The sequence below is a fragment of the Abramis brama genome (assembly GCF_963993115.1).
Source record: "Abramis brama genome assembly, chromosome: 23".
In the NCBI taxonomy this organism is placed as follows: Eukaryota; Metazoa; Chordata; class Actinopteri; order Cypriniformes; family Leuciscidae; genus Abramis; species Abramis brama.
In genome coordinates this window covers 1,424,858-1,448,491 of record NC_139985.1, presented here as the reverse complement: position 1 = coordinate 1,448,491, position 23,634 = coordinate 1,424,858, and the positions used below count along the sequence as shown (strand labels likewise).

At 36.7% G+C, this 23,634-nt stretch overlaps 1 protein-coding gene across 2 annotated transcripts in view; it reads left to right on the top strand.

Moving 5' to 3' along the window:
* Window positions 1–23,634, top strand: part of eml6 (EMAP like 6) — a 73,017-nt gene that overhangs the window by 8,100 nt on the left and 41,283 nt on the right. For both annotated transcript variants that reach the window (XM_084101739.1, XM_084101738.1), the window contains exons 2-9: window positions 9,663–9,822; window positions 10,361–10,459; window positions 11,895–11,963; window positions 12,777–12,962; window positions 14,500–14,635; window positions 17,965–18,166; window positions 21,386–21,523; window positions 21,601–21,857. In XM_084101739.1, coding sequence (XP_083957865.1) covers window positions 9,663–9,822; window positions 10,361–10,459; window positions 11,895–11,963; window positions 12,777–12,962; window positions 14,500–14,635; window positions 17,965–18,166; window positions 21,386–21,523; window positions 21,601–21,857 — 1,247 coding nt within the window. The remainder of the gene's footprint in view (window positions 1–9,662; window positions 9,823–10,360; window positions 10,460–11,894; window positions 11,964–12,776; window positions 12,963–14,499; window positions 14,636–17,964; window positions 18,167–21,385; window positions 21,524–21,600; window positions 21,858–23,634) is intronic.

The following is a 23,634-nucleotide window of genomic DNA, read 5'->3' as shown; positions in this document are numbered from 1 at the left end:
AACAGCTAATCACAAAATTGTTCAATCTTCAATATTCAATTGCTGCTCTCACGCTACACACCATGTTCTTATGCAGTGAAACATACATCGTGGAGCAGAAAGGACACAGACAGGACAGATCAGGTTACTTTTAATATGAAACAAAGTCTCAACTTTCAAATTTGGTCATTTTTTAACGCAATTTAAAAAATAAATACCGTTTTGTGGCTCTTTAATGTGTCTGACAGATCGCTGTAGAGCCTCAGTTAAAGCTGCTGGTGAACCGATCATCTCTTCCTTCTAGTTCATTTATAGCATCAAATAAACATACAGTAAATGAACATCAGAAGGAATGTTGTTTTAACCGTGGAAAGATGTCAGTACACGCCGTTATTCAAGTTCAAATCCTCCAACGTTAATCTACTAATTCTCCTGACTGCTTTGTCGGACGCAGATGGCGGATTATGATTGGTCAGATCGCCTGTCAATCAAACTTCCTGCGAAGTTTGAATCTTCATGATGACTTGTAATCGAGAGTTACCACACTCTGTAGCCTAATAAAACACAACATGCACAGATTTCTTGTTCCAAAAGGAAAACCTTGTGTTTTTAGCTCATGAAAAAGCAATAACACATGAAATGGACATGGATGAGTTTGTAACAGAATTCTCTAAAATGAGTAGAAAGCTAATGTTGTAAATTATAGTGATGTAAGTAGATCTTTTTCAAGACCTGCCCCGTTTTCTTCGAATCTAAAGTTACTAAACTGATATAAGATCTGTTGTGTGGAAAAATAAAAAAAATAAAAAAAGATTCTAAATATACATAAGAATGTAAAAATAAAAATGCAAAAAATAACAATGGACAAAAATCTGTAATGTTATACTACATTAACAGACGTGAGAATAATTCTCAAGAAAAACAGCATTTCAGATAAAATTAACATTTTTAGTTTGTAACTACAGCTGTAGCTGATGTTGTAAATGGTATAGTGATGTAAATAGTTATTTTAAAAGACCTGTCCCTTTTTATCAAATCTAAAGTTACTTAATTGATACAGGATCTGTTAAGGGGTAAAAATATATATATTACAAACGCAAAAAGAGAGAATGTAAAAATAAACCTGGTAAACATTTTTATTTCTAAATAGTAGCAAAATATATATATATATAAAATAATAATAATACACCCGGCCCACCTGGACCATGACTTGGCCCACCTTTCATCTCATATCTGGAGCCGGGCCTGTTACCAGAGGTGGACGAAGTACACAACTTCCTTACTTGAGTGAAAGTACAGATACTACTGGTCAAATATTACTCCGTTACAAGTAAAAGTTGTAAAGACTGATTCTTACTTAAGTAAAAGTACAGAAGTACTCGTTTTTAAAAATACTTAAGTATCAAAAGTAAAAAGTAAATGTCAATGCATTGTTTTATTATTGTTGTATGTAATACTTAAAGTACCGTATGCCTCTGAATCTATGCCTGCCCTCATATCAATATCACATTTATTTCAAGAACACAGTTCCAGTAGTGGGATTGAATATGAGATTGAATAAGTCACTCAATAACGTCCACAATGGTTTCGGACACCCAAATGGCTGTTCCCTCAAATATTGCCCTATTTAAAGTTTTTTGGCTTTTAGTATGAATATGTTAGCCTTACTGTTATCTATAAGCTAGTGTGCTCCAAAAAAGTGACAAAAGTCGCATTTAGAAAACCAAACCCAACGTTGAAAATTAAAATCAGGTTTATGTCAGAATCCAATGTCAGATTGACGTTGATCTCCGACGTTGGACAGGCGTTGTATTGTGGTTGAAAATGAAAATCGGGTTGACGTCAGAAACCAACATCAGTCAGGTTCTGACGTCAACCCGACTTTTATTTTCAATCAATATCCAACATCAATCTGACGTCGGGTTCTGATGTCAATCAGATGCAGGGTTCTGACGTCAACCCGACTTTCATGCAAATGCAACCCCTGCAACCAAAATCATCCCTGACTGATGTTACTTTCTACTCAAGGACCTTGACAGATTTGTAGTGGAGTAAAAAGTACGATATTTGTCTTTCAAATGTAGTGAAATTAAAGTAAAAAGTTTCCGGAAAAAATAATACTCAAGTAAAGTACAGATACTCAAAAAGTGTACTTAAGTACAGTACTCAAGTAAATTTACTTTGTTACTGTCCACCTCTGCCTGTTACTGACAGAATTATCTCATTTTTGGGTGAACTAACCCTTTAATGTCTAGATTAATAGCACATGTGTGCTGACTGAAGTAACGACGCTCTGTTTGAGTCCGTGTTCATGAAGGGCGAGTGTCGGGTCTCTTCAGCTGAGCGTTTGAGGAGGCAGACGCTCCTGATTCACTGTGAGCTCAGACTCGTGTAACCCGGGACTGACACGCTCAGATGTCTCGTGGTGGTTTTGTATATGCATGATTTTCAGAGCTCATTACGATTAAAACAATCATTTCATTAAAGCTCTCGTCGTTGGAGATGCGTTCATAATTGCATTATTCTAATGATCAGACCCCTGCTCTCTCTCTGCTTTCTGCAGCTCTTAAAAATAGCACAGAATTATTATTTTCTTGAGCTTCTTGAGATTTAATTTAATTTGATTTTAAGTGATAGAAATTTAAATTAATTTATACCACTGCACCGTTGATGCATTTTAGACTCTTAATCGAGCTGTTGATTAATTAATTAGACTATTACAGCTTCATATCAGTAAAGGTGTCTGTTTTATATGGAAGCTTGTTTCCGCAGCAGAACAAAAAATAAAAAAGGTAATTGTCTCAATTCTGACTTTTTATCTCAGAATTGCATGTTTATATCTCTCACAATTCTGACTTTATATCACGCAATTCTGAGATAAAACGTCACAATTAGTTGGCAAATTGTTGGCAATATCCAACAATACATTGTATGGGTCAAAATTATCGATTTTTCTTTTATCGATTTTTTTCTTTTTCTTTTCTAGTAAATTTCCTACCGTAAATATATAAAACATGTATTTCTGTGAGTGAATTCTGCACAATCGTGAACATAAATGCACAACTTTAAAGGAGATTTTCTCAATGTTTCGATTTTTTTTCACCCTCAGATTCCAGATTTACAATAGTTGTATCTCGACCAAATATTGTCCTATCCTAACAAACCACACATCAATGGAAAGCTTATTTATTCAGCTTTCAGATGATGTATAAATCTCAATTTCAAAAAAATGACCCATGTGACTGGTTTTGTGGTCCAGGGTCACATACAGGTATGTGCTGGAAAGCAAGACAGAAATACTGAGGAAGAACATCATTTTTTTGCAGTGTTGTCAGTTATTCTTGTGGTTTTGATCTTACTGTATATTATGCTTAAGACTAGTATTTCTTTGTTTAGCATCGCATCAAAAACCTTTGGCTGGTTGCAGGTCTCAGACAGCTGGAATTATTTCTGGCATTTCCGAATGCGCTCTTGTCACGACAGCGGTCAGACGTCCCACTTCACTGCACAAAGACTTCAGCACATCTCTCTCTCTCTCTCTCTCTCTGTCTCTCTCTCTCTCTCGCTCTGGCATGCTTATCATCCACTCTTCATTTTCCCTCTCAGCTTCTTCCCTGTAGGCTGACAGTCACTGGTGTTCATTTGACTGCAGATCCTTCCCAGAATCCTTCAGCTGTTCACTGACTCACAGGGGTCCAGCACTCGACCCAGAGAGGGTCATGGGTAATCGCCCACAGGCGTCCTGAAACACATGACCATCCGCACACATGCTGATGGAAACATGTCCGGGAAAAGACAAGAAATTGTATTGTAACAAGAAATTACACTGTGCATGTTTTTGCATTGAGATATTATTCTCATCATGATAATTAATTCCTTTTGTCCTTGTCTTTAGATTTCCTTGTATTTTAGATTCTCTTTGAAGTGTGCTGTGAAAAATGAAATTATAAGTCGTGACAACATGTGTTTTTACATTGCTTTAACTCATCAAAATAAGTTAAGCCATTTATAACTTAAGTTATACAAGTTTCAACACATTCAAGTCAGTAAATGTAATTTAAGTTGAAATGACTTATATATTTAAGTACAATCAACTTAGATGCGTAAGGCAGAAACATTTTTTTACAGTGATTAATTTTAGCATCATCAACACTGTAAAAAATATATTTTTGGAAGTTTAATACTATTTCAGTCTTTACGTCAAAATTGCAAGTTCAATTCAATGGACGTTCTCAGAACTTTGAAGGCAAATGTTCTTCCAGGATCGTTAATTCAAAGTTATTTTGTCTTTAATAATGTTCTCAAAACGTTAGCGTCATTCGTGGAACGTTTTTTCTGAAAAGTTTTAGTTCATCTAACATTATTTAAATGTTGCTGCTTGTTTCAGAGAACATTCATAAGTAACAATTGCACAATTTTAAAGTGGAATGTTCCCTTAGTTCATAAAACATTTAACTCTTTCCACGCCATTGACAAACTTTTCCGTCAGTCCGTGTTTCCAGTGTTATACTGTAGGGGGCGCTATTACACATCTACTGAAAGAGTTCAGAATCTCCAGATCAAAACACAGGAGAAGAAGAAGCAGAAACAAGCGATAGAAGCGTTGCTGACACACGTGAAATAACCAAGCGGCAACGTCCCTGGCCCTGTCCCAAATGGCACACTTCATATGCACTTTCGGTCTTGTGCCGCGTGCGCGTGTCCGTTAAGTCCATGAGACCATAGGGTGTCCCATTTGTCATTTTAGGCCTCAGAAGGGTGCTCGCGAGTGCCCCCATTGCGGTCGATATGTGCCCTCGATGCGCACTTCTTCCCGACAGTCAAAGCAGCGTTACGTCACGAAAGTGCGGACTCGTAGGAAGACCACGAGTGCTTAGGGTGCCATTTGGGACAGGGCCCCAGTCTCTCTCTTGAAACCAACACGAAAGTGAATTAAACGGCAATTCATCGACTGGCCACTTGAGGCTGGCTGCAGAAGTGAGTCAAATCTGCATCTCCCCCATGTTGAAATGCTCATCTTTACAGCAGAAAAACACATGTTTACAGCCTGGAGCAACAAGTGGCTTTGGTCTATATTGCTAATGTTGCCCTTCATGACGACTGTGAGGGGGGTGAATTTTTTTATAACTCATCCGTTTACATTATATTATGCCTTAAATTTCTGCATAATTAAGGGTGTGTCCACTTTTTAGTGACAGGTGGATTCCCGCTGCTGTGGTCATCAGTCATCATTAGCCGTTTGTCTGCTGTCTGTTAGCCGTCACGTTACCTCAGCTCATTGTCTGACTGTAAAAATAAATTCGGGAGTGACACGCTGCCAAGATGGCGACGGTCGGCCACGCCCACTTTAGGCTTCAGAAACCTAGGGGTGACGTCACGGACACTACGTCCATATTTTTTTACAGTCTATGAAAATAACACGATCATCAAACATTAAACAGCATACGCTGGCGGGGAAAGAGTTAAAAAACTGGACGTTTTGAATGTTCAGGAAATATTCTGGAAATATGTTAGCAAAACGTTCTTTGATTTTTCTTTGTAATTATTTGTGAAATTTACTAGCAATTTCTGAGTGATTTTTTTATTCTTCTTCAATTAAACAGAATTGCACAAATAAACACTCTATTTATTTTATGCAATATACAATTTCAAATCTTTGTATTAACGTGTGTGTTTTGCGAGATTCATCGGACTCTATTCAAGCCGAAACATCTGTTCCAAAGCGTTGAGTATTAGATTTTGCTGCGATATCTGATGTTTTTCACACACTCTTTTATCTGGAGTGTGAAAAGCCTTGATTCGATCAATGAGCTGCAGCTGCTGGGCTTTCAGAGCCGCTGATGTTAAAGTCACGCTCACTGTTTCTCCTCTTTCCTCTTTCATCGCTCACACGCTTAATGGAGTTTCACACTTATGATTCATTTATGATGAACTTTGTCTTTGTTTTCGGAGTAATGAAAATAGACAAACTAGATTCCCTGTGCAAAACTCGTCGTGTTGTGTGTCCTTGATACTGTTGCATAAACCGTGTGAAATGAGTTGCATATACGACAAAGCTTCATATATAGTTTTTAGGGGTTTATTGAAATGCAAGAATTAGCAGTAAAATGAATGTGTGAGAAATGTTGGAGCTCATATTGAGATCTCAGGCTTTGATTGAAGATTTGGTTTCTTGGGTTTTAGACTGTTGTTGATATTGGTAACTAAATCTATTAAAAACATCTTTAATTGAAATAACATGAAAATATAAATATTAGATGAAAACAAAAAACTGATGACAATTAGAAATGTTGTTGTGGCAACTAAGTGAACTCATTTTAAGTTGAAGAACTAAAATGACATTAAAACTGAAATAAAATAATACATTAAAGCTATAGAGAAATATGTACAAATAATAATAATGATAAAAGAATAATACAAAACTTAAAATGAAAATATATCAAAATATTAATAAATAGTACTATCATAGTATATAAAGATGCTAAAATGACACTGGTTTAAGTGATGCATTTCACATTAGAGGAAGTAAAATTATATTCAATGATGGGAAAGAGTTTGATTGGATGGTAAAAATGTATGATAAATTGATGTTTATAAAGTCAATGGGTCAGTTTTAATGTCATTTTGACTTTTAAAAGCTCTATATGTAGAATTGAGAAACCCGTGCTATAGCGCCACCGGTGGCCGTTCAGTGGAACTGCAGCTCTGACTGCTTGTGCTCGCACTCCTTCATCACATAGAAGTAAAAATAAATACTTTTACAGTGATATACTGTTAACGAACATCCCAACGCCGTCCACTGATGAGAGAGATTTTTAGATGAATATGTAAATTTGTGTTGTTCTTTCCTCTCAAAAACAGAATAAACACACAGAAATGAGAAAGCATCAGTTCAGAAGCATCTGATCATAGTGATGTGTGTGTTTACATCAGATCTGAGATTCATCATGTCGACAGATGAGCTCATTAAAATCACACTGTTATGATAGTCTGATTATAAAGTATATTTGAGACTGTAGACTATATAGATCTGACTATGAGAGACTATAGCTTGAATGAATCCATGACACACATTAACATTACAGAAGAACGGCTCGTTCAGAATATTATCCTGAACATTGTATAAGCATTCGTTCGTTTCGTGTGTCATTGAACAGATACAAGGCTCTCATGCTTTAGATTTTCCAGGCAAAAACGACCCGAGTTCTTCACATAAACATCAGTCTACAGGCTTTCATAGATAACATAAGGAGTCGGGGAAGATCTCGTTTTTAAGTGCAAGCTGTTCACACACTGGCGATAAAAAAGCGATTAATGCATGAAAAGTCTTAAATATCGGCCCTTTAAGCAACAGTCTTGGTGATTTAATGTCATTGCTGTCTAGGAGAAGCAATTAAGATATTTAAGCGATCTCATTAGTGATTTTTCCTCGCTGTGGGTTGTTACTTGCACATATGTGGTAACACACACACACACACACACAGGCTTGATGGCAGCACATAACCGCATTGGCACACAGCACAGCTGCTGGCTGGGGTTTTATGCCAGTGGACATGGAGAGACTTTGATCGTTCTGCAACTCTCTGACACACACACACACACACACACACACACACTGAGGCAGTTTAGCCCTGTTTAATCAGCCTTTGATCTGCGATTGAGAGGAAACTCCTGCCCCGTTGCCCCTGCTGGGACTGTAGTGAATGTCATGCTCTCTTTTACTGTAAATCACTGTGAATCTGCACTTTGCTCCTGCTATTATCATGCATTATATTTATTAAAGCAATAAACTGACCGAGGCAATGCATGGCAAACCTTTTACCACAGTAATATTTGTTAACTAAAAATATTAAAACTCTTTTTCGGTAATCGTAATAATATATATAATTAAAGCTATATAGAAATGTAAAACAAACAAAAACTTTCAAAAAAACAACAAGAGCACATAACTCTACTAAACCTTAAACTAAAACTTAAAACTGGAAATTATTTAAAAAAATTAAAGCTAATTTAAAATATTAATAAATACTGTAATAGTATATAAATAATAATAATGAAAAACAAATAAAAGGTAAAATTACGATAACAAAAAACACTAAAATTTAAAATCTAAAATTACAATAATGACAATTAATTAATTCTGTATTGAAATGTTAAACATATTTAAAAAAAAATATTTAAAATAATGATAAATGCTGCAATAGTAAATAAATAATACTACATTAATTAATAATAAGAAATAAAATTAAATATAGATGACTATGACTAACTATTTAAACAAGGTAAAATTACCATAATGAAAAATAGTAACATTTAAAAATGAAATGAAACAAAATAAAAATTACTACAATTTAAAAAGGTGATAATTTACTATAATAACAATGAATTAATTCTATATATACATTTTACAAATATATATATATATATATAAACTAATTCAAAATTATTATAAATACTGTAATAGCCTATAAATAATACTAAAGTTATTATACTAAAGGGCTCAACTATTGACTGAACTTCTTGTTACAAAACTAAATATGTCAACAGAAACAAATTAGCATTTGCTGTCTTTATTTTGGCAAAATAATTGGACTGATCTGGCCACATGTGTGTGTGTGTGGCAGCGATCTCAGTCTCTGACAGGTTTGTCTGCCTCGACTCATGAAGAGCGTCCCTGAGCGCCGTCACCGCGGCGGAGCCGTTGCCTTGGAGAGAGTCAGCTCTGTTCCTCTTTATGATCATCTTCCTGTTGGAGGAGAAGTGAACGGAGAGCCAGTGTTGACAGAAGCACTCGTCTCATATATGCAGGGCTGATCCGGCTGTGGCTTCCTCACACACACTTTCATTTGTGTATTTAGTCACATAATCCCACTTTTCTGTGTTCATGTATGGCTCTGGATTAAATGAGATTCATTTCATTCCTTACGATCATCTTTACGTCTCATATTCAGACTTTTGACGCATTTTATTTGGGCCAAGAACTGCCACTTTTTGATTGTTTGTTTGTATTGGTTTTTATTTTTTTGGTGGGCTGGCACATACATCAGAAGATAAAAAATAATAATAATAAGTTCTAAATTATCTGTTCTGTCAAAAAAAAAAAAAGTAGGCTACTGATATAGTAAAAATATTGTATAATATTTGAATTATTTTATAGAAATATGAAATAATTTTTCTAAATTTGCTGTTCTTTATATATATATATATATATATATATATATATATATATATATATACATACATACATAGATAGATAGATAGATAGATATAGATATAGATCATGACAACTCTGAATAGTTTAGCATGTTATTGAATATGGCAATGTTAATGTTTTTAGATCTGCTATGCTGCTGATTATTATTGATGCTGCTGATTATTATTGATGCTGCTCATTATTGATGCTGATGCTAATTACTGATGCTTTTGATGCTGTTGATTATTATTGATGCTGATGATTATTATTGATGCTGCTGATTATTATTGATGCTGCTGATTATTGATGCTGATGCTAATTACTGATGCTTTTGATGCTGTTGATTATTGATGATGATGCTGATTATTGATGTTGCATAAATAGACACATGAATCCCGCAGCAGATCTAGGCAGGTGGAGCTGGGGAGGTGGAGGGGTTCAGAGGAGCTCTTTCGGTGTAACTCACAGTGTGTATCTCTTGTGTTCTCAGTCTAGCGCTGCATCCGGATAAGATCCAGGTGGCCACAGGTCAGGTTGGGAAGGATCCGTATATCTGTGTGTGGGACTCTTACACACTGACGACGGTGTCCATCCTGAGAGACGTTCACACACACGGTGTGGCTTGTCTGGCCTTTGACGCCGACGGACAGGTGAGACAAAACACTCCTGAATCCGTTCATATAAGGAGCTTTCGCACCGGAGGAACCTTTTCATAGTTCCTAGAATTATTGGTGGAAGTTCCCGGTTATTGGCTCGTTCGCACCGGAGGAGGAAACGATTTTAGTTCTAGGAGGAACTAATTTACTCGTACTTCAGAGTCGGTCTAAACCAGCGCTATAGGACCGTCAAAATAAAAGTCCCAACAACAAGCGCGTCTTACGTCACTTCAGAGTTCCTACGAATGCAACCTGGAAAACGTTCCTAGGGGAACCATTAGTTCTCGGGGAACCACCATGATGGCTCGTTCCTAGAACTAAGCTCCTAGAACTACCCGGTGTGAAAGCCCCTATAATGACTCTCTGGAATACTTGATTCTGATTGGTCAGTTGCGGCATTCTCAAATATTTTTGTATATATAATGAGACTAACAAAATCATTGTCCAGTTGAATATTAACATGTTTTTTGTCATATTTAGTAACTGCTTCTAACTGCTTATTTTCTCCTGTCATTTGTATTTGAATAATCAGCGTTTAGCGTCGGTGGGGCTTGATGCCAAAAACACGGTGTGCGTTTGGGACTGGAAAAAAGGGCGTGTCTTAGCCACCGCCACGGGACATTCTGATAGGGTAAGACAGAACGCACTGATCTTCGTGCCGATATCAGTCCAGCATTTCATTTATAATGCCAGAAGGTCTAGTGCACAAAGTTTAAAAAACGCATATGGTTCACACATGGTATGACTGTTTCCATAGCAACAGATGCAACACCTCAGTGATGTGAATGGATAACTGTTAAGAGCGTTATGAATAACTTATTGTGTTATGTTACAGTACAGAGGAGCATTTCAATGCATGAACTGACAGATAGAGTATGTTTTCTAATCTGAAACACTCACTCACACTCACACACACCCACACACACACACACAGGCTGAAGGCACAGCTGAGATGACAGAAAAGCTTAGCGAAGATCCACAGACACCAGAAAACTCCCTAAGGTGCCATTAAAACCCTGCAGCTCTGTGTGTGTGTGTGTGTGTGTGTGTGTGTGTGTGTGTGTGTGTGTGTGTGTGTGTGTCTCTGCTGTTCCAGCTCAACAACTGCACTGGCACGACTGCCAAAATCTAAACTGCCGATGGAATATAAAAGCAATTTGTAATTTATATCTTTTGCAGTTCACATTTATGCATTTGGCTGATGCTTTTATCCAAAGCCACTTTGCATTCAAGTTATACAGAATATCAGTTCATGCATTCCCTGGGATTTAAACACATGAAGCTCTACGGTTTGAGCAACAGGAATGCTTATGTTTATTTGCAGATAATGAATGCCAATAATAAAGAAATCAGACTGTTCGAAAGATAAATGCATAGTTTGTAGCTTGTATGCATACATTGTTCTTATTGCATTTGTACATTAATCCTTTACAATTAAATGTATGCATTTGACAGATGCTTTTATCCAAAGCAACTTGCATTGCATCCAATGTGTATAATTTATCAGACTATTTGAAATATAATTGCATAGTTTATTATTGAAAAATATTAGGTAAGAAGAAAAATCATGTTGATTAAAAGGCTTCATGTATTGTTGTTATCATTCAATTAAATGGTTAAATTATAGGCTAATTAGCAAGCTTGACTATAATTATTGCTCATACTTATGGTTAGGGATTTCTCAAAACCTTCATACAATACCTAGTGCATCATTGTTTGTGTATTATGCATTCAAGCTATACGATTTTATAAATATAATAGTGAAGGAATCAGACTATCTAAAAGAAAATTGCATAGTTTAAAATTAAGGACAGAAGAAAAATATAGTTGAATAAAAGGCTCCATGCATTGTTCTTATTGTAAATTGTTAAATTATTAGCTAATTAGCAAGCATCACTGTAATTATTGCTCATGCTTATGGTTAGGGATTTTTCAAAAACGTCATGCAGTACCTAGTACATGTTTGTTTGTGCATTGATTTATGATTATTCTGTGTGATCAAGTTTGGTGCTAATGTTGTGGAGGTGTTGACGTGTTTATTCCACCTCTTTGTGCTGCGCTTTCAGATCTTTGATATTTCCTGGGACCCGTTTGTGCTGCACAGGCTGGTGAGCTGCGGAGTCAAGCACATTAAAGTGAGTCTAACCCCTGAGACAAGTTCATTCCAACCCAAGATGATTCCTGCGCTCTCGGAAAGAAAGAAATGAAGCATCAGCGGAAAGATGCTGTAATTTATTCGTTATTTCCTTTGTTGTTTTTGTCTTTACTGCAGATGCAATGTTTTTCATAGACATCAAAAAACTGCATTAACATACTGAAAAACTTAAGGAATAGTATTCTCAAAAGTGAAAATTCTGTCAAATTTAGTACTCTGCAATATATTTTAAAGAGGTCATATTGTGCCCTAGGCTCTACTAGAGCAGGTTTTCCTGCTTGAATGTTGATTATTCTCCTCATATTCTCCATTGTTGCAGCTCCTCTCTTCCCAGTCTGTCAGTAACGCTCTGTTTAGTTCCTGTCTCTATGAAGCCCCTCCTTCTGAAAAGCACACTGTGCTCTGATTGGTCGGCTGGAGCAGTGTGTTATGATTGGTCGAGCACTTCGAGTGTGTTTGGGAAATGTCCCGCCACTTAACATAACCGCCAGTTTAACACATTACTAACTCAACCAGGCCCCGCCCCTTTATTCTGTGTATGAAAATGAGGAATATTGTGATGTGTTCGTTCCCGGAAGAAACTCAAGACTACAATGGAGGCATTTCAGGGAGTTCAGAAACACTGACAATGATATAGAGAAGAACTGGAGCTTTATCATGCTCAAACAGCAACATTACACACTAAATACAGATTAACATGTAACAAAAGCATAATAGGTGCTCTTTAAGTCTTGATATGGTTAATTAAATCAGGAGTTGTTTTTCAGAGGATCATTACTCTTTTGTCTCATAGTTTTGGACATTATGTGGCAATGCATTGACGCCAAAACGAGGGATTTTTGGAAAGACGGGGGACTTGCAAACTATCCTGTGCTTGGCAACGGCGAAAGATGAAGTGACATATTCAGGAGCTCTTAACGGAGACATTTATGTGTGGAAAGGACTGAATCTGACACGAACCATACAGGCAGCGCACGGAGTGAGTGAAGCTCTTCACACATCACACACCAGCTCTCCCACCATATACACACCAGATGTCAGCTATATGATCGTTCACTGCGGTCAGATGGTCAATGGTCGTTTGCGTCCTGCACCTGCAACATTAGTGAATTCAGCAGCATAAACATTAGTGAAATCAGCAACATTAGTGAATTCAGCTGCATAAACAATAGCGAAATCAGGAACATTAGTGAATTCAGCTGCATAAACATTAGTGAAATCAGCAACATTAGTGAATTCAGCAGCATAAACATTAGTGAAATCAGCAACATTAGTGAATTCAGCAGCATAAACAATAGTGAAATCAGCATCATTAGTGAATTCAGCAGCATAAACAATAGTGAAATCAGCAACATTAGTGAATTCAGCAGCATAAACAATAGTGAAATCAGCATCATTAGTGAATTCAGCAGCATAAACAATAGTGAAATCAGCAACATTAGTGAATTCAGCAGCATAAACAATAGTGAAATCAGCATCATTAGTGAATTCAGCAGCATAAACAATAGTGAAATCAGCAACATTAGTGAATTCAGCAGCATAAACATTAGTGAAATCAGCAACATTAGTGAATTCAGCAGCATAAACAATAGTGAAATCAGCAACATTAGTGAAATCAGCAACATTAGTGAATTCAGCTGCATAAACAATAGTGAAATCAGGAACATTAGTGAATTCAGCAGCATAAACAATAGTGAAATCAGCAACATTAGTGAATTCAGCAGCATAAACAATAGTGAAATCAGGAACATTAGTGAATTCAGCTGCATAAACAATAGTGAAATCAGCAACATTAGTGAATTCAGCAGCATAAACATTAGTGAAATCAGCAACATTAGTGAATTCAGCAGCATAAACAATAGTGAAATCAGCAACATTAGTGAATGCAGCAGCATAAACATTAGTGAAATCAGCAACATTAGTGAAATCAGCAACATAAACATTAGTGAAATCAGCAGCATAAACATTAGTGAAATCAGCAACATTAGTGAAATCAGCAACATTAGTGAATTCAGCAACATTAGTGAAATCAGCAACATAAACATTAGTGAAATCAGCAACATTAGTGAAATCAGCAGCATAAACATTAGTGAAATCAGCAACATTAGTGAAATCAGCAACATTAGTGACATCAGCAACATTAGTGAATGCAGTAGCATAAACATTAGTGAAATCAGCAACATTAGTGAAATCAGCAACATAAGTGAAATCAGCAACATTAGTGAAATCAGCAACATTAGTGAAATCAGCAACATTAGTGAATTCAGCAACATTAGTGAAATCAGCAACATAAACATTAGTGAAATCAGCAACATTAGTGAAATCAGCAGCATAAACATTAGTGAAATCAGCAACATTAGTGAAATCAGCAACATTAGTGACATCAGCAACATTAGTGAATGCAGTAGCATAAACATTAGTGAAATCAGCAACATAAGTGAAATCAGCAACATTAGTGAAATCAGCAACATGTGTCGACGGTTCAGACCTGTTTGTAAACTCTTCTTGTTTCTCAGGCTGGGATCTTCAGCATGCATTCGTGTGAAGAAGGCTTCGCCACCGGTGGGCGTGATGGATGTGTGAGGCTGTGGGATGTGGATTTCAAACCCATCACCAAGATCGACCTCAGGGAGGCGGAACAGGGTTATAAAGGTAAAAACATCACTTTAAAGAACATATCATGGATTTTGAAGAAGTTTAAAGGATTAGTTCACTTCAGAATTAAAAAAATGTCCTGATAATTTACTCTCCCCCACAACATCCAAGATGCTCATGTCTTTCTTTCTTCAGTCGAATGTTTCTGAGGAAAACATTCCAGTATTTTTCTCCATATAGTGACTTCAATGGGGTCCAACGGGTTGAAGGTTTAAATGTGAGTTTCAGTGCAGCTTCAAAGTCTCGACACGATCCAGCCGAGGAATAAGAGTCTTATCTTGACAAACCAGCGGACATTTATAACAAAAATAAACATTTATATACTTTTAACCACAGATGCTGGTCTTGCACTAGCTGAGATGCGACACACATTACGTAATCACATTGAAAGGTGTTTTTAATTTCCCGGGATTCTGTTTTTAATGGTTTAATAGATTTTAATAATAAAAAAGGACGTTTAATCAATTGAATTCATAAAACTTTAATAATTTAATAGTTTGTTAAAATTTTAGCAATACTAGTGCCCTTTTTTCTGAAGTTTTAATGATGATTTAATACAAATTTATTATCAAAAACGGTGGTAATCAAATGACTGCTAATTTAACCATTTAATTGATCTTTAATAAAAACATTTTTTAACTGTTTTCTCTCATTTTTGGCAAACAAATTGCTGCACAACAGAGGTTTACTGTTTAACAACTGTGTGATATTCCTTAAAAAATTATGTTTTCATAAAGGGCATTATTGTTGTTATTATTAGTTAAACCAAACTTTTATTTTGATGGGTTGTTGTAAAGACCTGTGAGATTCTGTGCTTTAATATTCACACATTCACCCTACTTTTCATCTACTAATTCAGAGGCCAAATTCCGCGACATTCTGCGTTATTCCTGGATTCTGCGATTCCGTTTGTGAGAATCATGGGGTTTCATGCAACAAACCACAAATGCATCTTCCATAATTGACCATTTTTCAAGGAAATTGCATTAGATTACAAAATCAATATCTGATCAATAAAGCAGACGGTTTTAAACAGGAAGAGATTGATTTGACTCCATATGGGAAAGCCAGTCTATAAGGGATCCAGTCACCATGGAAACATCGCCTGCGCTTACACGGCCCGAGTGACAGTGTTTTCAGCGGATGTTAGTCTTGTAGTAATGAAGCCGTCACCGGTTTCCCGGCAGAACACTGTCAGATAATTGGGTGGGATAACAAACGATCAGGTCTGGTCAGTCTGAAACCAAAATCTCCACAGATTTAACAAACCTCGCCGAATGCTTCCTGCAGGAAAGAACGTTTCTTCATATGCTTATACTAGACAGCAATAAAGTTTAGCTGAGAGTCTGAGAGAAACACAGCCCAGTAATCTCACATCCGACAATCCCAGCCTGAGATCTCCACATGAACTTAAACATTCTCATCTCTCCACATTCATTTCATATATTTATATACTCTCACTAGACGATGACTATTGACTCGTTTGGGTCTGTTTTAGTTTAAACCAGTCCAGTCTAGACATAGTTCTCCCAAAGTGTGAATCGAAGGCAAACGATCCACGCTGAGTTTGTTTATTTGACATTTTGCTGGCTTGTCCAATTTAGACTTTCGATATGGCATGTTTTTGAGTTTTTCAGCCATATCGCTTGAGTTTTGGGGGTTTTACACTCAGTTAACGAGCCAATTAAATTCTGCCCTGCTGAAAACACCAGCAAACCACCTTTGAGTGTGAAGCTTGTATTTTCTGCTTCTGTTAATTGCACCATGAAAAAAATTGTTTGAGTTGTAAGGTGTCTTAACTGGGGGTGTTTTCTCGGTGGTTCGCTGTTACTGGTTTAAATTCTGTGTGTGGATTTTTCTTTGTCCACAGTCTCTATTTTTTCTCCTTAGTAAAGGGTTGATTTGATGCAGAAAATGCATCAGATACAAACACATTGAAAATCCCAAAACAGATGAATATTATTTATATAATTGAATATTATTAATATAATTCAAGTCATTTATTTTACAAATGACTCTAAAAATCCTAAAACGGATAAATATTATTTACACAATTGAATATTATTAATATAATTCAAGTCATTTATTTTATAAATGACAAAAAATCCCAAAACAGATAAATATTATTTACATTATTAAATATTATTAATATAAATTAAGTAATTTATTTTACAAATGACTCTAAAAATCCCAAAACAGATGAACGTTATTTATATGTTTAAATATCATTAATATATTTTAAGTCATCCATTTTTAAAAATCACTCTAGAAAAATCCTAAAACAGATTAATATTATTTACATAATTTAATATTATTAATATAGTTCAAGTCGTTTATTTTATAAATGACTCTAAAAATCCAAAAACAAATCATAAATATCATAAATATATTTTAAGTCGTCCATATTTAAAAAAATCACGTAAAAATAAATCCTAAAACAGATGAATAATATTTATTTAACTGAATATTGTTCATATAATTCAAGTCATTTATTTTACAAATTACTCTAAAATAAAACCACAATATCAAAGATAATCCAGATTTTTTAAATAATTATTTCACATCTGCTTGTTTTTGCAAACTGAGGGACACTGGTCCTGATCCCTGAACGCTCCTTAAAGCTGGATAAGACGCCCGGACACCAATATCACATGGACGTATTTAGGGAAGATGCCATAGAAGTTGTTAAAAATTAAATGTGGCGCCTGCCATGACTAAAGCTATATCACAAATCCCAAACCTCATTATCCGGTGACCAGATGCATCGTTGAAGAAATCAACTAGCGAGTCACGACTGTTTCCCAAAACCATATTGTCACAAATTGGTCGTTCAGCCACGTTAGTTAATGATTTCACGCATGTGTTGGAGTGATAACTTCTTTTAATGAAACTGTTTGAGATCGAATTAACGCTAGATGTTTTGCTATAAATTACAGACATGACATCTGAGGACTATTTCTCATTCTTCTCAGTTATTTTGCTTTATTTCCAGATTCAATCATAGACTCGTTCTTACTCACTAGAGCACGTTCACACATGCGCACTCTTCAAAAACGACGCTTTAAATCTCTTGACAAACTCAAAGACGTAAATGACATTTGTGTGTATTCTAAATAAAAGACACAGGTTGCACTGAATGTTAGTTTGCTTATTTTGCTCAAGATGAGGATTTATTGAGTCCACATGTCTTGTAATCTAGAAACTCTTCTTCTAACCACAGCTCGAGATCTGTCGTTCAAACACACAACTCTGCGATGCTGTTTCCGAATGTTCATTGGAACGATGGTTTCGGGAAACACACCCCAGATTGACTCTTTCTCTTCCAGGTCTGTCCATCCGCAGTGTGTGCTGGAGAGCGGACCGGATCCTAGCAGGAACTCAGGACAGCGAGATCTTCGAGGTGATGGTGCGAGAGCGAGATAAGCCGCTGTTGATCATGCAGGGTCACTCAGAAGGGGAACTCTGGGCGCTCGACCTGCATCCTAAACAACATCTGGCCGTCACAGGCAGCGACGATCGATCTGTGCGGTCAGTCCAGAGGATTCACTCTATTCCACATCAGCTCACACTGTAGAATGGAGCTAGAAATGCTAAGATGGCTAGAAATGTGATGTGTTGGGTTTTCCCTTTTAATTTTCATCTTTCACCATTTTTCTGATACCTTTCTTTTTTTTACCTTTTCTATCTTTTTTTATTATTATTAAAGCAGAATACAGTTAGACGATACCATCAATACAAAACACATAAAACAGAAAGGATATACGTGTAATTATGTGAAGTGTGTGTGTTGAGTATGTGTATATCTCTATTATAAGTTTCCTAATATATATGTAGAACAATTCTCATTATATACAATATATATATATATACTGTATATTGTATATATAATGAGAATTGTTCTACATATATATTATACATACAGATACATACATACATACATACATATATACATGCATACACATGCATAGGCCTGTCACGATAACAAATTTTGCTGGACGATAAATTGTCCAAGAAATTATTGCGATAAACGATAATATTGTCGTTCGAGACCATTTTCATCTAATATAATGATAATGGCATAATAATGCAGGTACACCTTTTCAAAGATCTGTAAACTTTTATTTCTAAAGAATATTAAACATTAAAAAAGGAAAAACATTTTAAATATCCACAAAAAAATGAACAAAACAACCAAAAACAATAAAAGCAATGGACTCTCAGTGTCTGTTAACAAAAAAATTCACTTGAATAAATACCAAAAACAATAAACAAAATGGATGTAAACAAAATTGCACTTCAACAAATATTAAACATTAGGCTCAGACATAAATAGTGATACATTCCATAACAGGCAAAACTGCCGGTCAGGACCTTTGTAAACAAATAAAAAAAAAGCCTCAACAGGATACCACAGCATTTTGCACTGTCCTCCTGTTATTTTGTCGACTAAACAAACGCTTGAGTGATTGTGTAATTTACTGTCGGGAAGACGGAGACGTAGGCTACTTTATTGCGTGTATATGCTACGCACTGAAAATACTTGGTTAGGATTAGGGGTGAGGAGTGCGTGTGTATTACACGCCATAAAGTGCATATCATATGCACGCAAAAACAATTTTTGGCGTATAAATGGCACGAGAAATAACATTCGTGGTATAGATACACATTTTCATGAGATCGAGCTCGCTGTCGGGTTTGGCTTTGAAACCAATTCCATCTTTTTCTTTTTTTCCCTCCAACTCACAACTAGCGTCTTCTCTCTCTCCCGGCAGACGCCACAAGCAGTCTAATCCAGTACAAAGACCATGTGACTGACAAGCGCCGCGGCGCCGCCTCCCCACACAAAGACCATGCAGCTGACAAGAGGGTTCACTCCTCCTATACGCTAAAAGGAACTGAGAGTGGTCATCCAGTCTCTTTGGTAGAGAGAGAGAGAGACGAGGAAAACAAACAAGCATGCAAATGGAATTATCGCGGCCGGAAAAATTATCGAGCTCATTTTTTTTTATCGTGCGATTAATTGATTTATTGACTATCGCGACAGGCCTATACATGCATACATACATACATGCATACATACATACATACATACATGCATACATACATACATACATACATGCATACATACATACATATATACATGCATTCGTACATATATACATGCATTCGTACATACATGCATACATCAGACATGCATACTTACATACATGCATACATGCATACATACATACATGCATACATGCATACATACATACATACATACATACATACATACATATATACATGCATACATACATATATACATGCATACATACATACGTACATACATGCATGCATACATACGTACATACATACATACATGCATACATACATGCATACATACATACATACATACATACGTATACATACATACATGCATACATACATGCATACATACATACATGCATACATACGTACATACATCCATACATACATACATACATACATGCATACATACATGCATACATACGTACATACATACATACATACATGCATACATACATGCATACATACATACATACATACATACATACATATGTATACATACATACATGCATACATACATGCATACATACATACATGCATACATACATGCATACATACATACATGCATACATACATACATGCATACATACATGCATACATACATACATGCATACATGCATACATACGTACATACATGCATACATACATGCATACATACATACATACATACATACGTATACATACATACATGCATACATACATACATGCATACATACATACATACATACATACATACGTATACATACATACATACATGCATACATACATGCATACATACGTACATACATATATACATGCATACATACATACGTACATACATACATGCATACATACATACATGCATACATACATGCATACATACATACATACATACATACGTATACATACATACATGCATACATACATGCATACATACATACATGCATACATACGTACATACATCCATACATACATACATACATACATACATACATACGTATACATACATACATGCATACATACATGCATACGTACATACATACGTACATACATACATGCATACATACGTACATACATACATACATACATACATACATGCATACATACGTACATACATACATACGTATACATACATACATGCATACATACATGCATACATACATACATGCATACATACGTACATACATCCATACATCCATACATCCATACATACATACATACATACATGCATACATACATGCATACATACGTACATACATACATGCATACATGCATACATACATACATATATACATGCATTCGTACATACATGCATACATCAGACATGCATACGTACATACATGCATACATGCATACATACATACATACATACATACATACATATATACATGCATACATACATATATACATGCATACATACATACGTACATACATACATGCATACTGTACATACGTACATACATACATACATGCATACATACATGCATACATACATGCATACATACGTACATACATACATACATACGTACATACGTACATACATACATACAGGTACATAAATAGCAAAAGAACAAAAGTATATAAAAATAAATATCTAAATAAATAAAAGGACGAGGTGGTATGGGGGCACAGAGGTGATATTGGGTTAATTTTCATCTAAAAGCCCGTTGTTTGTGCCGTCAGACTGTGGAGTTTATCCGAACACACATTAATCGCTCGCTGCAACATGGAAGAGGCCGTCCGCAGTGTTTCCTTCAACAACGACGGCTCCCAGCTCGCTCTCGGCATGAAGGACGGCTCTTTCACCGTTCTCCGGGTCAGGTAACTGATTGTAGATCACCACACTTCATTATTTCAGATGCACATGCAGAAGCTGAGAGTTTCTCCTGCTGTCTAAGGGACATGACGGAGGTGGTCCACATCAAGGACAGAAAGGAGGTCATTCACGAGCTCAAGTTCTCTCCCGATGGATCTTACTTGGCCGTGGGCTCCAACGACGGGTTTGTGGACATCTACGCTGTGGCCCAACGCTATAAAAAAGTGGGGGAGTGCAACAAGTCCACATGCTTCATAACGCACCTGGATTGGTCCGTGGACAGCCGATTCCTGCAGACCAACGATGGCGCTGGAGAACGGTTCTTCTACAGGATGCCAAGTAAGATCCTTTACGTGCCATTTATTACACAACGCTTCATGTTGTCAGTGTTACACACAGGGTTTGAAATTAACAGAGACACCTTAGACACTCAAGTCAAGTCATCTTCATTTATACAGCACTTTTAACAATGTAGATTGTCCCAAAGTAGCTTTACATTGATAATAGGAAATTAAAGTAAAGTGTTTGGCTTTACAGCAGCTCTAGAATAAAGTTATTGTCCAGCTAAAGTTAGTTTGATTGATTTACTTCCGTCGCAACGATCATTAGTTATTAACTTAGGGGCCGCTAACACGACACCGCTCTAACAGAAAACTCTTAAGTTCTTTCTGCGCAAACTTCAAAAACGTGAACCACTGAGAACGCTGACGGCGTGCACATGCGTATTACGAGTTCAGTCTATAGGTATGCGGGTTTGAATATACAGTGAGGAAAATAAGTATTTGAACACCCTGCTATTTTGCAAGTTCTCCCACTTGGAAATCATGGAGGGGTCTGAAATTGTCATCGTAGGTGCATGTCCACTGTGAGAGACATAATCTAAAAAAAAAAATCTAGAAATCACAATATATGATTTTTTAACTATTTATTTGTATGATACAGCTGCAAATAAGTATTTGAACACCTGTCTATCAGCTAAAATTGACCCTCAAAGACCTGTTAGTCTGCCTTTAAAATGTCCACCTCCACTCCATTTATTATACTAAATTAGATGCACCTGTTTGAGGTCGTTAGCTGCATAAAGACACCTGTCCACCCCATACAATCAGTAAGAATCCAACTACTAACATGGCCAAGACCAAAGAGCTGTCCAAAGACACTAGAGACAAAATTGTACACCTCCACAAGGCTGGAAAGGGCTACGGGGAAATTGCCAAGCAGCTTGGTGAAAAAAGGTCCACTGTTGGAGCAATCATTAGAAAATGGAAGAAGCTAAACATGACTGTCAATCTCCCTCGGACTGGGGCTCCATGAAAGATCTCACCTCGTGGGGTCTCAATGATCCTAAGAAAGGTGAGAAATCAGCCCAGAACTACACGGGAGGAGCTGGTCAATGACCTGAAAAGAGCTGGGACCACCGTTTCCAAGGTTACTGTTGGTAATACACTAAGACGTCATGGTTTGAAATCATGCATGGCACGGAAGGTTCCCCTGCTTAAACCAGCACATGTCAAGGACCGTCTTAAGTTTGCCAATGACCATTTGGATGATCCAGAGGAGTCATGGGAGAAAGTCATGTGGTCAGATGAGACCAAAATAGAACTTTTTGGTCATAATTCCACTAAACGTGTTTGGAGGAAGAAGAATGATGAGTACCATCCCAAGAACACCATCCCTACTGTGAAGCATGGGGGTGGTAGCATCATGCTTTGGGGGTGTTTTTCTGCACATGGGACAGGGCGACTGCACTGTATTAAGGAGAGGATGACCGGGGCCATGTATTGTTAGATTTTGGGGAACAACCTCCTTCCCTCAGTTAGAGCATTGAAGATGGGTCGAGGCTGGGTCTTCCAACATGACAATGACCCAAAGCACACAGCCAGGATAACCAAGGAGTGGCTCTGTAAGAAGCATATCAAGGTTCTGGCGTGGCCTAGCCAGTCTCCAGACCTAAACCCAATAGAGAATCTTTGGAGGGAGCTCAAACTCTGTGTTTCTCAGCGACAGCCCAGAAACCTGACTGATCTAGAGAAGATCTGTGTGGAGGAGTGGGCCAAAATCCCTCCTGCAGTGTGTGCAAACCTGGTGAAAAACTACAGGAAACGTTTGACCTCTG